The sequence below is a fragment of the Penicillium paradoxum genome (genome assembly GCF_028828445.1).
Source record: "Penicillium paradoxum strain IBT 22861 chromosome Unknown utg000007l_segment0_segment0, whole genome shotgun sequence".
In the NCBI taxonomy this organism is placed as follows: Eukaryota; Fungi; Ascomycota; class Eurotiomycetes; order Eurotiales; family Aspergillaceae; genus Penicillium; species Penicillium paradoxum.
In genome coordinates, this window is record NW_026643185.1 from 2,246,470 (window position 1) to 2,260,648 (window position 14,179).

General features: G+C 49.0%; 4 protein-coding genes across 4 annotated transcripts; 1 reads left to right on the top strand and 3 right to left on the bottom strand.

The window, feature by feature from the left end:
• Positions 1–328: 328 nt before the first annotated feature.
• Positions 329–2,084, bottom strand: sxa2 (putative pheromone processing carboxypeptidase (Sxa2); the record flags this gene model as incomplete). The annotated part of the gene is made up of 5 exons (XM_057179432.1): positions 329–1,026; positions 1,077–1,220; positions 1,274–1,500; positions 1,553–1,835; positions 1,886–2,084. The coding sequence occupies 5 exons, from the start codon at positions 2,082–2,084 to the stop codon at positions 329–331; spliced, it is 1,551 nt and encodes a 516-aa protein (XP_057027818.1).
• Positions 2,085–4,053: 1,969 nt separating this feature from the next.
• On the bottom strand, positions 4,054–5,438 carry exg1 (glucan 1,3-beta-glucosidase; the record flags this gene model as incomplete). Its single annotated transcript, XM_057179433.1, has 3 exons — positions 4,054–4,844; positions 4,912–5,291; positions 5,356–5,438. 3 exons carry the CDS (start codon positions 5,436–5,438, stop codon positions 4,054–4,056), a joined length of 1,254 nt encoding a protein of 417 aa, XP_057027819.1.
• A 1,472-nt stretch (positions 5,439–6,910) lies between these two features.
• Positions 6,911–8,171, bottom strand: N7457_008391 (carbon-nitrogen hydrolase family protein; the record flags this gene model as incomplete). Its single annotated transcript, XM_057179434.1, has 4 exons — positions 6,911–7,135; positions 7,208–7,420; positions 7,480–7,970; positions 8,024–8,171. The coding sequence occupies 4 exons, from the start codon at positions 8,169–8,171 to the stop codon at positions 6,911–6,913; spliced, it is 1,077 nt and encodes a 358-aa protein (XP_057027820.1).
• A 2,838-nt stretch (positions 8,172–11,009) lies between these two features.
• Positions 11,010–13,266, top strand: N7457_008392 (putative hydrolase; the record flags this gene model as incomplete). Its single annotated transcript, XM_057179435.1, has 7 exons — positions 11,010–11,349; positions 11,404–11,620; positions 11,680–11,864; positions 11,920–12,326; positions 12,403–12,585; positions 12,640–12,780; positions 12,835–13,266. The coding sequence occupies 7 exons, from the start codon at positions 11,010–11,012 to the stop codon at positions 13,264–13,266; spliced, it is 1,905 nt and encodes a 634-aa protein (XP_057027821.1).
• Positions 13,267–14,179: the final 913 nt, after the last annotated feature.

Here is a 14,179-nt window from a genome sequence, read left to right on the forward strand (position 1 = left end):
GAGAAGAGAGGAAATAAGATGGGTTTCCGAGCTATTGCCGAATGGCAATTAAGCCCCCGGTGATTATGACAATTAGAAAATACTAGCACCGGCGTTAGACGGAGTAGAGCTTGACTTCAATAGGTCGACAGCTTATGCATGTTGTCAACTCTAATCAGGATGGGGGTGATCTAATGCAAGTCATTTTTCACTTCCGGGGTGATGCACATGGTAGATGAGCGATCTATCCAAGGAATATAACATATTTCATCGTTTCCACTGCGAAGATCCTGTTATATACTCAGTCATATCCAAGAGTCAACTACACCAGCTTCTGTAGACATGACCATTAGAGTTCCTCCGTGCGCCGGAGCACCCATTCGAGATGACGATAAGCCACGCGAGGCTGATACTGAGGCTGCATATGACCAGCCTGATAACTCTGAGCCCACATCAAGCCACGCTCATAATGCTGAATCCCCATAATCCCCTGGGGACCATCCAGCTCGGAAGCACCATTCTCAGCAAAGACATCGGCGTACATGAGATCTACCATTTTGATATCGATCGCCGTTTCGGGCTTCTCCTGGAACCCAAGATGGCCGTTCCAGGTCATGTTTTGGATAGCTAGGAGCGTACCGTTGGTGATGATAACCATGTCAAAGTCGCCGTTGCTAATAAGGACGCGATTGGTGGCTTCGATTACCTGCGGCAAGACGTGTTCAATGGGGTTTGCTGAAATGTCGCCTTCTTGCTCTGGGCCGGCGTCGCCGCCGATGAACACTGGGTCTACGGAGCATCCGTGCCAGTCCCTTTTAGGTGCGTGTAGAGCGCGCTTGACGTCTGCGCGGTCGAAGTAGACGCTTGCTCCTGGTGCTTGGTAGTCGAGGGAGGTGGGGAAGGCGAGGACGTCCCAGAGGAGCGGGCACATCAGGTTTATCTCATAGAGATCGAAGCATGGGTTGATGTGGAAGATTTCATTGTAGACAAGATCGAACAGGTCGCAATCAGCGTCCGAGGTGTAATTGAACATTTTAGGCGGCTGGACTTCGGGGGTGGGAAAGTGAGGTACTTGTCGATGAATTCCTCATATCCGCAGGATTTATGCTTCGCTTCTAGCTCTGCCATCAAGGATTTATTGAAGTTGAATAGGTTTGCGTTCTCCTGGACAAAGGGGACAACAGGCACTTGTTCCTGCACGTAGTCGAATTGTCCAATGCATGGGTCATATGCCAATGCACCTGATAAATGATCAGACCAATCATCAGAAAATTTTGAATCCAGAAGTACTCACCATCAAGATCAAAGTACTCCTTGTCATCTTCATCCAGCATTGCAGCCGAGATATAGGGCACATATCTTCCGGCATAACTCTCACCAGTGACATAGATCTTAAAGTTCTTGATCCCAAAGATTTTCTGGAAGTTTTTGAAGAACTTGACAAAGTCCTGTGCTGTTTCTTCCTGGGAGTCGGCGGTAGGCGTGCCGATAGAATAGCCTGTTCCGACAGGCTGGTCGACCCTGCGAAATGTTAGTAAGTTTATGTTTTTTTTTTTATCGTTTTTGTACTCACCACAGCACGTTGGTCAGATTAACCCAAGCATACGGGTTTTCCACCGGAGCAAAAGTACCAGGCTGCCATAAGAACCGGCCAGTCTCCTGCAAGAAACTCTCCATCGAACTACACCCCGGGCCCCCGTTAAGCCAGATGGTTACTTCGTCGACAGGCTCGTTGATAGTAGGTTGGAAAATAAAAAACAGCGCTCTCGAGCTATTATCCATATCAATCGGCACCAGACCGGAATACATCTCGCCGATATCGAACGGAACATCGGGCAGCGAGTCCACCAAGTATGCTATAGTTTGATCAGTATAGCTGCTGACAACAATCAACTCCGATACTCACGCTTAGTCTTCTTGTTCAAGAAACGATAGCTCTCATCTGATTTCTCGTGGTGGTGGTTACGAGCTTCAATTGCTCGTTTCGCCTTCTCCTGTGGCGCACGAGATTTCTCTGCGAAGCGTCCATGCTTTACAGCTGTTGCCACATCCGATCCTAGCGAAAGTGCTAGGAGAGCGGACGTCAGGACTGATTTGAGCAACATCCTGAACTAGCCAGTATGGTGTAAATGGTATATGTCGGCTTATCTTCGAGGAGGGGAGGACAATTATATACACCGGGTGAGGGAAATACAAACCCAATAACCCCTGACCGTGGAAGTTGGCTGAGATTAACAGAATATCTCCTCGTCAAACTCAAAAAGCTTGAATCAAATAATTGGAAGAAATGCTTGTGTCCAGGCTACTGTCCCTACCTCTGCGCCATTAATCCCTGTCGACAGCGCACGTCCACTGATATCGGCTTCGGCCATCGCAGGCGGGGTCAACACCGGAAACGGAAGGTTACTCGTGAATCCATGTTATTTCTTTACGCCCATGATCTGCGTTTCAATGAATCCATCGTTTGATGTTAACTTATGTATCCAACAATACGGAGTGCTGTGGACATGGACTTCACAAATGGTTATTGCCGGAACAAATTGAGGCAACCAGTGCACAGATATCACCTGGGCCGGACGGGGCGACGGATTCCGGAGAGATCGACATCTATCAATCAATTCGGGATATCGAGCTCCGTGTATGAGAAGCGGGGATAGCTTTCTATTGGCCTGGGATACCTCTTATCCCCGTGTTTGGGCGTCGGCTACTCCGTAAGCATTGTGGCCTGCACAGCAGGCTACAGCCCCGCTTGGGTGAAAGATGTTGCCTGACTGTACGGAGCAGATTGGGAATGACCGGGTTGCAGCGGTAGCATCGGCATGACGTGGAAACGACGAGTACGATGTATCTAGGTAGTTTTACCTCTCTGGCTCAAGCCCCTGGCATAAACCTCGAAGATGCATCGCACGCCTCGTGGATCATGCTCCCGGTTGTTACCTTCCACGGCTAGATTTGGCGTGCACGATGTGATACTATACAGCTATTCATAGTCAGTATAATCTAAAATCCCATACTGGTGCCATTCGGTTTAGATTCTGATGCCAAGCTTTCCAAGGAGTGGCTTCGCGGTCTTGTCTGAGGATCTTTGGGCCGATCGGTGGGACTTGGCAGACTGATAATATCGCTGTTTGCCATGCGAGATACTCCGTACTCCGTGGTGCATCGGCTGACGTATTCAGCACCTGTTTGATATACTTGGTTCAAAAAAAATGCCTCCTCTCTAATGACCTTATCGGAACAACGGTCGAAAGAGCAAAAGCAAAAGCACAAAAAAATGGACTCGCGGGGAATCGAACCCCGGACCACTCCCATGCTAACGGAGTATTATACCACTAAACCACAAGCCCAATTTGATGGAAGGAGCTGCCCTAAATAGATATATTAACTTATAGTACTCCGATACAGTTTCCTTTACGCGTTTTTACTCCTACATCTTAAAAGCATTGGACAGTCCTATGAACAATAGGCTTTCGTGTGGTACTGTCTGAGTACTGGTAAAATGGACTTGTATAAATTCAATATTCAGTTATATTCTGTGGGAAACGAGAGAGAAACCGATGTGTGGTCGCTATATATATTTCCCGCATAACCCCTTGGATGGAGGGACATAAGCAGATAGGCGTGAACGCTTTCCCTCGCAGAACTATACATTACTATGACACCAAAACATAACGACTTATACCAGGTAGTAATATAGACCGCTGCAAAAATCCCCCACTAGTCCAGCGATAAGTTACAGCAAAGAATAGTGCGGAAGCATAAACCTGCTCGATTCCGAGACTGGCTCGAGTCCGCGAACCGAAAGGGAGACTACCAAGTGGAGTAAAGAAAGAAGAGAAGAAACAAGAGAAGAAATAAGAGAAGAAATAATCAATTTCTTGAATTCACAATGTCTGACCGAGTCAGAAAGCCTAAGAAATAAAACACTCCATAACACCTGGAATTATCCCGCTCACACGCAAGCTCAGTGAAACAAATATCAAGAAGGGAATCCGAATAGGAAACGCATAGCATGCAATATGCTATACTCACAAAAGAAGGAAAGCGAACGAAAAAACACATGCATAGTCGCGCTTAGCACTGACTGGGGTATTGACGGCTAGTAACAGGGCTGGGGAAGACACCGGCAACGATTTGCTCTTGCATATCCCATTCGGGAGCACCCTCAGTCTTCCAGGTCCAGTAGATCCAGCCAGTACCCTTCTCATAGGCGTCGAGCTGGCCTTCAATGAAGCGACGGGTGTTGGCTCGATCAGTCTCCGACATAGCGCCCACAGATCCAGTAGACTTGCCCGCGCAGCTGCCGATCGCCTGGCTACCAGGGAACGTACCGTCATAGCGAGCACCAACACCCTTTCCATTCAGGTGCCTGGCGCAATCAGTCATAGCACCGGTCCATTCACCCACAACAGTCCATTTATCGGAAGTCTTAACATGGTCATTGGCAAAGCTGCAGACGTTGCTGATGTGGCCATTGGTGTCTGCGGTAAGAATACCATTGTCAAACACTTCATAGTGGTGAGTGTCCATCATCACAAACCAAACACCGGAGGACTGGCTCATGAAACCGTTCCAGGATTCAGTGGGCATGAACCCGTCGTGAATGACAAGTGTAGTATCCTGGCTTGCCTCACGAATGACGCCCCATGAGTCGTAGTAGTACTGCTCCAGACCAGCCCGATTAACACCAGCAGGGATACTGGGCTCGTTCAATGCCTCGATCGCAGTCACAACGTCTCCGTCACCTTGGTAGCGCGCAGCCAACGCCTTAAGTGCTTCCTTGGTGTTTTCAACTGTATCACCCTGCTGCCACTGAACACTACCGCGCTTTCCACTGTTGTCAAAGCCATTCTGAGAGCCAGGAGCTGTTGCTGGGTCAGATATCGTCCAATAGTATGTGAACGGAAAATAACAAAAACGAAGAAAACTCACCTCCGTGCAAGTCAAGCATAACCTTCAGCCCAGCAGAGCGGGCCCAGCCGATGGCTTGATCAAGGAACTCCAGCTGACCGTCGACATATGGATCACCATTCAAATGCCTGAGAGCCCAGTAACCCACAGGGATTCTAACATGGTTCATTCCAGCCCTGGCGATTTGGTTCAAGTCCTCCGCGGTGATAAAACTGCGCCAGTGCTGAGAGAGGACAGAGCGGCATTCATCCGCCCCTAGAATCTGACAAAGAGACCACTCATCAACGGCAGAATCCCCAACGGCGTCGAAAATAGATGGCGTAATCCAAGGCTCCAACACAAGCCAACCACCTAGGTTGACACCGCGGACCTTTTCGGAACCATAGTTGAAGTTGAGATTACTATATGACAAGTTAGCCTTGCTTGTAGACCCTTAGAAAGTTGATATTTTGATCTATTACTTACGCCGAAGGTCTGGCCTGCACCAAGGCTGCCAACAAAGACAGTCCGAGCACGGTCTTCTGCACGAATTTGGACATGGACGGCATGTTGAAAAGACCTAACTTAGTCAGACCTGGATAAACTCAGGTGATTGGAGGTTGGGAATGAGGAATGATGAGGATTGGGATTGATTGCATGGAAGTCAGGTGCTATAAGTAAGTCTATGGTGATAGGTGGTTGATCAGGTGGCCGGATGCAGACAAACGAGAGGTTACTCGGACGAGGGCGACAATCCGCACAAGAAACAAAAGCAAAAGTAACACATCTGTATGGAAAGCTTACTTGCAGTGGTCGCGATCAAATCGTTTGACTCTAGAGAGGCAGGTGGATTGGCCGAAAACAGCCGGGGGTGGGTCGAGATGGCTTGGGGTCTGGGGTTGATAAAGACACAATGGCTTTCTTCGTCGGACAAGGGTAAGAATGCCTAAGCTCACTCCGGGCAGTGGAGACCAGAACGCCTCTTTTTCAATGCCACGGAGTCGAATGTCACAAAGAATATGGATTAGGTCTGGATTGTTTGGCAAAGCGGGAAACACGTGAGAAAATGGAGGACAAGATACAAAGCACGTTGGAAGCGGCTCATTCGTCACTATATGTTTTTTTTTTTTTATTTTCGTCAACAGCGGAAACCACGACAACAAGATATCCGAGGAAGCCTCGACCCACTGCCCTCTCGCGATACTAGGATTCCTTGAGCTCGCTACCATTGGTAACTGGGCCAGACCCTTTCAATATCGACCAGACAGCGGACACTACATGTCCAAACCCCTAATCTACGGGAAGAATCCGTTTGCAGGGCCACATTCCGTGAGGCGAGGGTGATCAGCACGTGGCCGATACTCCGACATCCCTTGCGGAATGTGATTTCTTGGGAGCTTCTAGACTCCCAGCTTCAATTTGCAAGCTATGTACGGAGTAATGTGGGCAGAAAAAAGGATCCAGGGACCAAGACACGCATATACTGGGGGTGTTATGATTTCTAGGACACAGAGTTTATGGTAGGAATGGTGGGAGCTGTGTAAACTACTTGTTCTATGCATACTGGCATAACCATCCTCATGATTTTTACCCGCGACAAAGCCCTTGTAGACAAGGCCTTCGAACAAAATTGAGTTGTGAGGGACTGAGATCTGTTGTCGGCATTTCCGTTTCCGGCGACAAGTGTATCGTGTCTACCAAACACCCGGTCTTATGACGTATGTTTTTCTGCCGCAAGGATCACCTTTAAATTCCTACATCTGTCTCATGCAGGGGCTCATATCCTAAGCCTCCATCCTGTTTAGCGGCCCGTCGACGATTCGGATAGAGCCTGGGCTTACGCATGGTACCTGGAGCTTGTGGGACCGTGGGTCTATAACTTGGAACTTACGCAAGACAGTATCTTCAGGAATGTGAGATCAATCAACAAAGCAAAATACGGATTCTAATGTTTCACGCATCTGGTAGTTAAATATCATGATCTGAGACATCTCCCAAGTCACTCAGTGCATGCATGTTTCTCTGATTTCAGTGGAAATCTCTAGCTGCTCTCAGGTTGAACCTCAGTAGCCAAGACATTCAAAGGACTAGAAAGTCCGACCCGGTCAATAGTCCGGCTATAAGCAATGCCACCATTGACTCTGTCCTCGTGAACAATCAAGTCCTTGCGGTTGGTGTCAACAAGAAGACGGATCAAGTCTGGTCGCATGTAGTGGCCACCGAAATCAGCCAAAGACTTGGTCAGATGGATCTCGTCGAGGTCAATCTGGTTAACGATCAATCAGTATGAGTAACATCAGAGAACAAAAAACAAAACAAAAAAAAAAAAAAAACGTACATCAACGAAAAGGAGTCCTTGGAAGTCCTTGTCGGGGTGAGGGACCAGGTTCTGCCCATCGGGCCCAAAGATGCGGCCATTTCCATTATAAATGTTGGGATCCTCAAGCTCCTTCCCGGGAGGCGTATTGAGCTTGATTCCTTCCGCGGTAATTGTCTGCCATGGAGCTAGAGTGAACGACCCGGTTTCAATAGCATACGCAGGTGTAACAAGCTGTGCCATCTTGTCAGCAATCAGATCAACCATCCAAAAATAGGTAAAAGGGAAGATACATCTGCATTTGCTTCGGCCACATTAGTATATGGGTCCGGGTACTTGAGGGTCTCTTTCCCGGGATAGAGAGGCCAGGCAGCGATGTGCACCTGCTCACCAAGTGAGGCGGCATATGCCTTCAGGAAAGGGTTCATGTTTTCCCAGCAGTTCAGATGTCCAATGCGGCCGATCTCAGTCTCCATGACTGACTCGGTGGTGTCACCGGTGCCGTCACCGAAAATAAGGCGCTCAACATGGGTGGCCTTGATTTTGCGACGATGATTGATGACATCCCCGGCTGGGCTGATCATAATCTGCGTCGTGTACAAGCTGGCGAGATCGAGCTCCGAGTATCCGAGAGACACCCAAATCTTGTTAGCTTTGGCTGCTTCGCGGATGCGACGTATTTCATCCGAGTTCGAGGGAAGACTGTTTTCGCGATACTTCTTCAGGAGTGGCAAGCTCTCCTGGTAGTTCACCTTCCAAGCCCAGTATGGATAGCCCGGGATCCCTGTTTATACTCGTTAGTGGTATTATATTGGATTGGTGAGATAGGATACGGACACAGCTCCGGGAAAGCAATCAGCTTGCAGCCTGCATTCCCTGCTTCATTGATCCAGTGGATGGTTCGCCGAACGGATTCTTGCAGGTCGAACCAACCGGGCTCAGCATTGACTGCAGCGGCCTTGTACTTCTTGAGAACGGGGACCATATTGAAAAGTTGGTTTTGGTTGTTGAGGCTAGGTGGTTTGCTTTGAATCTTGCTTTTGATACTGAGAATCTTCTCAATCCCAGGAACAGCTTCAATTTATAACTTTTCAGGCACTCTTGTTCGAAACAATGACCGCCCCAAACCCCGATACAAAGGCCAACATCATGAGATCCGGAAGCTCTCGGAGTCGGGCAATATTTCGAGACTCTATGGAGATGACCATAACCTTGAGTAGCAAAGCCCAGCGTCAATGCTCCTGGCGACCAACCCGGGGTTTGCTTCGATATGGTATCAGGCCATAGGACAGTTCCCGGAGGCTCAACTATCTGCACATAAGCACGAATAGAATGAGCCCGGGGTTTGTTAGGGCTCACTCTAATTCAAATCACGCCATGGAAGAACTGTCTTCTATCAGTCTCAGTGACCGGATCTCTGATCCCGGGTGGTACTGGTCGGGTTGTTTCACCTTTCGCCCAAATCCCGATATCAAATAGATCCCGATGTGTTGCACCGAGATTAGTCAGGCTACAGATATCTGAGGTCTGCGCTCATATGAAGAAGATTACATACATATGTTTTGCGTGTTGTTGCCTTGCAGATATACTGAGCTTGCTATGTATTCGTGTCTTTGTGTGGATTCCTTGTCAAACGTTATATTATAATCCAGCTGGCTGGCACCATTTTCAGAAGCTTGGCACGGTGTTATGTTTGATCAATGACTCTGGTTAGATTTCGAATATCCTCAGTCGATAGCATTCCCCTGTGGATGCTTGGAACTGCCCAGATAATTGCTCTCTGGCCGCAGCTAGAGCATGTTTCAAAATCAACAGTCACGTCTATAGAACATTGGTCTGTACGCAGACCTGTTACATGGGGTTTGGATCGGAGCAACCTTTCAGGGCTGCCCACCATCCCGAAGTCATTGTCTTTGAACATCCATGTTGTAGAAGAGATCTGCCGCGGTATATCTTAGCCATGTGCAACCGTCGCCGGAACGGACAATCGGCTACCCGCACGTATAGAATATCCCGGCCCAGGTGCTGATGATCAAAACAGACCAATCTTTGGTTTTCGACCGAAGTGGCTTATTTTACTACGTTGGCAATTGGTTATATTCTTAACGCAACAGGCAATTTTTAGTTTTCCCACATTCTCAGGTACACCTCATAATCTGCGTGGTTCCTCAGTAATCTTAATCCACAACAGTGGACCGCAAATACGTCTCCTCTCTTGCGCTGGACCAAGACTTTGTCTCGGCAAGTATGGCGCTTTTATGGCCATGCCAGGGGTGAGTTTTGGGTCGGGTAAATAGCTAACACACAATGGAGTCTCCCAGGGAAGATATTGGTGAACGTGACCCGCCGGAATTTTCCCCTAACGATATAACGATATCCGAGAAGATTGATTCATCTTCTATGTTGTATTGAGGTAACAATGCGGGACTTTCCTGATGATCCAAGTCCAGCACGTGTCTCAATCTGGCAGACCCCGCTCTTTACACGCGGGGAAAGAAGATCAAAAGCCCCAAAAACCAGCCATAGCCCTGAGCTTAGGCGGCAGCAATAAGCCGAAGTCTTCCCACCAATCGAGAAGACGAGATCGCCACGCCAAGCCAGCCTTGAGGGGTCGGAGTGGGCAGTTTACTCTTATACTGAATGCTGATACAACCTCAAGCTACCACGTTGGCGGGAGACAGCGGGGTGGTGCGGGTTTCGTGAAGAGTTGATGAAAAATGTGATGTAATATGGATTTACGGATGTCATCAGATCATGGTCTTGAAGGGCCTTTGAGTATCCCACTCGGAGCGGGGACGCTGGAGGGCCATGGAAAGCAGACGCAAGGGATTGAGCAGTGAACGCGACCCTTGCTGGGTGAATTAAATATGCAAGATCCTACCATTCCGAATATGACTTCATTCTTGGACTTGGGCTTAGACATGCATATGCGCTGCATATCGGGCGGATGAAACAGCACAACTTTCTTTGTCACGAGTACTGTACTCCATATGCCTGGGGTAAAACATCCAAGAGAGCTTGCCTGTCGCCCGTGTATTGCGATCGGCGCTGAACCCTGGAAATTTTCGCAGTATTACAACATCGTAGAGCTGTCGGTACCGACCGAACATTCCATCGCGTGAACAAATCCTCAATTAGGCTAGAATCGGTGTTTTCCTAGGAGAAATGCTCCACTAAATACCTATCATCGATGTATTTGTCACTCTCTGCACTCGGACATGAAATTAGCTCGTGAATACTGCCGACCTGATGCACCAAGCGTGTCAGCGCACACCTGATAATTCCGGTTTGTCCCATATCGAACCGACGATTGAGTGCTGAGAGATCCTTGGTCACAGCTCAATTCCCTTCGATGAGGTTTGTGTTTACCATCTGCAAATCGACATCATTGCTGCCCGTCGGCTCTCTTGGCACCATCATTGCCAATAATGCCAAGCATTGGCCGACACTCCCCTGTGATCGGGGTCCAGCCAGCGACCGACACACTCATGGTGGAATTTCGGGGCTTCCTGCATGCTTGCTGCGGGGTTGACTAGCCCTTGTGGAGGTGTCTCTGCCAAGTGAGCATGCTACTGCCCTTGGAGATGTTGCTTGGCCGAGTCCAAGGGGCTTGAGAGTCGATCCCGTTGTGCTTTCTTGCTCGTATGCAGGGAAGCACCGTGCCATGAGTCTGAGACTCCCGCGTGCGCGAGATCCGATGTATTTAAATCCAGGCACTAACCCAATCATGCTCAGAATGTGACATTGTAATCCGAAGATCTTCGGCCCTGTCATAGTCGTGTGCGTGTACTCTTATCAGACGATCTGAGTGTCCCTGATCAACATGCATTTGACTCGGAGTTTTGTGATCTCCTGCTTGGTGGCGACTGGTCTAGCGTTGCCCAGCAGTGAGGTTATCCAAAACCCTGCAATTAAGCCTCGCAGTAGTGCGGGCTACAGTCCCAAAGAGCCTCCTTTGACCACCCCGTGGACTGATAAGGTCGGAACGAACCCCTGGCCTGAATATCCTAGGCCGTTGCTGCAGCGCTCTCAATGGAAGAACCTCAATGGCGTGTGGAAATACCAAAGTGCCTCTGGCCTTAATGCTGTTCAAAGCCCGCCTTTTGGGCAGGAGCTTGAACAGGATGTGCTGATTCCATCGTGTCTTGAGAGTGGATTGTCTGGTAGGTCTTACCCTGTTTGCCATGTCATTTTCACTCTTTGACCAAGATCCACAGGAATCCAAGCTGAATCGGCCTTGTACTCGTGGTTTTCGACCTCTTTCGAGGTAGCTTCCTCTTGGAAGGGTGAGCAGGTAGTGGTCAATTTTGGAGCCGTAGATTATGAGGCTACAGTTTTTGTGAATGGCAAGCAAGCAGGCTTCCACCGTGGTGGCTTTTCCCGATTTGCCGTGGATGTGACAAAATACCTGAAGTTCAATCAGCAGAATGAGCTGTGAGTATCCCAAGGATCGAAGGTAACCCGCCAACTGCATATCTAACTTGTACACACAGACTTGTTTTTGTGCATGATCCTACCGATAGTGGCGACTATGTCATTCCCATTGGAAAGCAGACCCTGAGACCGAGTCACATCTTTTATACCCCATGCAGTGGAATTTGGCAATCTGTGTGGCTTGAGGCGGCTCCATCCAATCATATCACCCAATTGGATCTCGACGCAAACATGGACGGTCAAGGTAAGTGTTTGGTGTCAATAGAGGAAAATGCTGGATCCATTCTGACCGCATACAGTAAACATCACTGTGCACAGTTCTGCCAAGGACTCCTCTGCCCAGGCAGAGGTTACTGTCCACAAAGATGGAAAAACCGTTGCCACCCACAAGGGCCCCACCAACAAGCCATTCCAGTTCACCGTGTCTTCACCCAAGCTCTGGTCTCCAGACTCGCCGACTCTGTACAATGTGACTGTCAAATTGGGCAAAGACAAGGTAGAGAGTTATACTGGTTTCCGTACAATCTCTAGGGCCAAGGTCGACGGGGTTGAGCGACCCTTGCTCAACGGAGAATTCATTTTCATGTTTGGCACTCTGGACCAAGGCTATTGGCCCGATGGACTATACACACCTCCGAATCGGGAGGCGATGGTGTACGATTTGCAGATGCTGAAGAAGCTGGGATTCAATATGGTCCGCAAACATGTGAGTACTCCCCGCGTCACGTCATATCTGATATTTCTCCAAGATAATTCCCCCACTCATACCTATCAAAACGCAGATCAAAGTTGAGACCGACCTATTTTATCAAGCATGTGACGAGCTGGGTCTGCTGGTAATCCAGGACATGCCATCCTTGCGCCTGCACTCCGTGGTACCGAACGCAGAACAGCAGACCGAGTTCGCACGCCAGTTGGACGTGATGATTAACCAGCTCAAGAGCTACCCCAGTATCGTAACTTGGGTAAGTCGAGGCGCTTGGCATGGTACGTTATTTTTAATAACTAATATTCTGCAGGTTATTTACAACGAAGGCTGGGGGCAGCTCACACATTACTACCCCGAGTTTGAGCTGACGGAGCGGGTTAGACAACTTGACCCCACTCGGCTCGTGGACTCGACGAGCGGCTGGATCGACCACGGCGCTGGAGACTTTAGCGTATGCCTTCCCGTGAAGAAATCCACGTGTGTGTTACATATTAATATTGCTCAGGACAATCACCACTACGCGAATCCACAATGTGGCACACCATTCTATTCCACACCGTCAAGTCCTTACGACCCAACCCGCATTGGGTTCCAAGGTGAATTCGGCGGCATCGGGACTAATGTCTCCATCGAACATCTCTGGAATAACCAGGCAGCCATCGATACTATTGATCAAACCTACGAAATCGACGCCACCATCGAGGCGTGGAATTATCGCAGTCACATCCTGCTCGGTGAGCTCGAGGAGCAGACCCGTCTCTACGCGTGTAGTGGAGGCGTCTGGACTCAGACGACCGATGTCGAGGGCGAGGTCAACGGCCTCATGACTTACGACCGTCGCTTGGCAAGAGTCGACGTGGAGCAGTGGCAGGCGGATATCAAAGCGCTTTATGCCGCCGCCGCCGCACGGAGCAAGGCTACCACGGCAAGCTCATGAATAATGAATCTAGTGGATATGCCACGTCATCCAAGCCTTGTTTTTTCGATGAATGTGATGAGTCCGGTGTATATAGTTTTTTTTTTATATTGGCTCATAATTCATTTATCCCCACAGACATTCATGATGGGATTCAGATTGAAATTGTCGACCTGAGTATATCTTTGTACAACATACTGAAGCCCAGATCTCACAGTCTGCTCTCGATTCCGAATATCACATGACATCTTGACTGGCTACAAACTCCGCTGAGCCCCGATAGCCGCCGTGGCCGCTGTCAAACCGCCGACAGCGGCTGTCATCTCCCGGAAAGTAAATTAGATTGGCTCAGGAGGACGGCGAACATGGAACGATTGATACCGTGGGGACTGAGTCTCTCCAAATGGGGCCAAAAGACGTCGGTTCTAGACCCTGGATTTCGGACGGCACAGTAAAGTGGCAGTGATCGCCTATTCGGCTGTTTGAGAAACGTCTCAGATTGACCGGATCTGCCAGGGTGAAGAAAGCAACTGCCCCTCTGATCTACATACAGTTACGGAATACAACGTGCAATATCCAACGGCGTACTCCATACGGAGTAGAAGGAATTGCTTCGGAGAATTAACAGAATCAAAGCTTTCACAAGATTCGGCCCGCTTCCTTGTTTCTTTTTTCTGGCCCCCTTTTGCGAAAATTTTTTCCATCGGAGGATAATTTCCAGATCAGACCATATCCACAAGCCCAGACAGCCGATCCGAATCGGGGCTTTGGTCAGGCCACGTCTATCACCCGACGGAAGTTTTTGGGTTTAGCGAAATCTTAGTAGCGGACTTTAGAGTCAGTCCGAGATTCGATATGCAAGTGTGTGCTGATTTTTCCTTACTATCGCCCCTTAGCTCCGATTGCTCCCTACTATTGTTCTGCATCCGTGTTA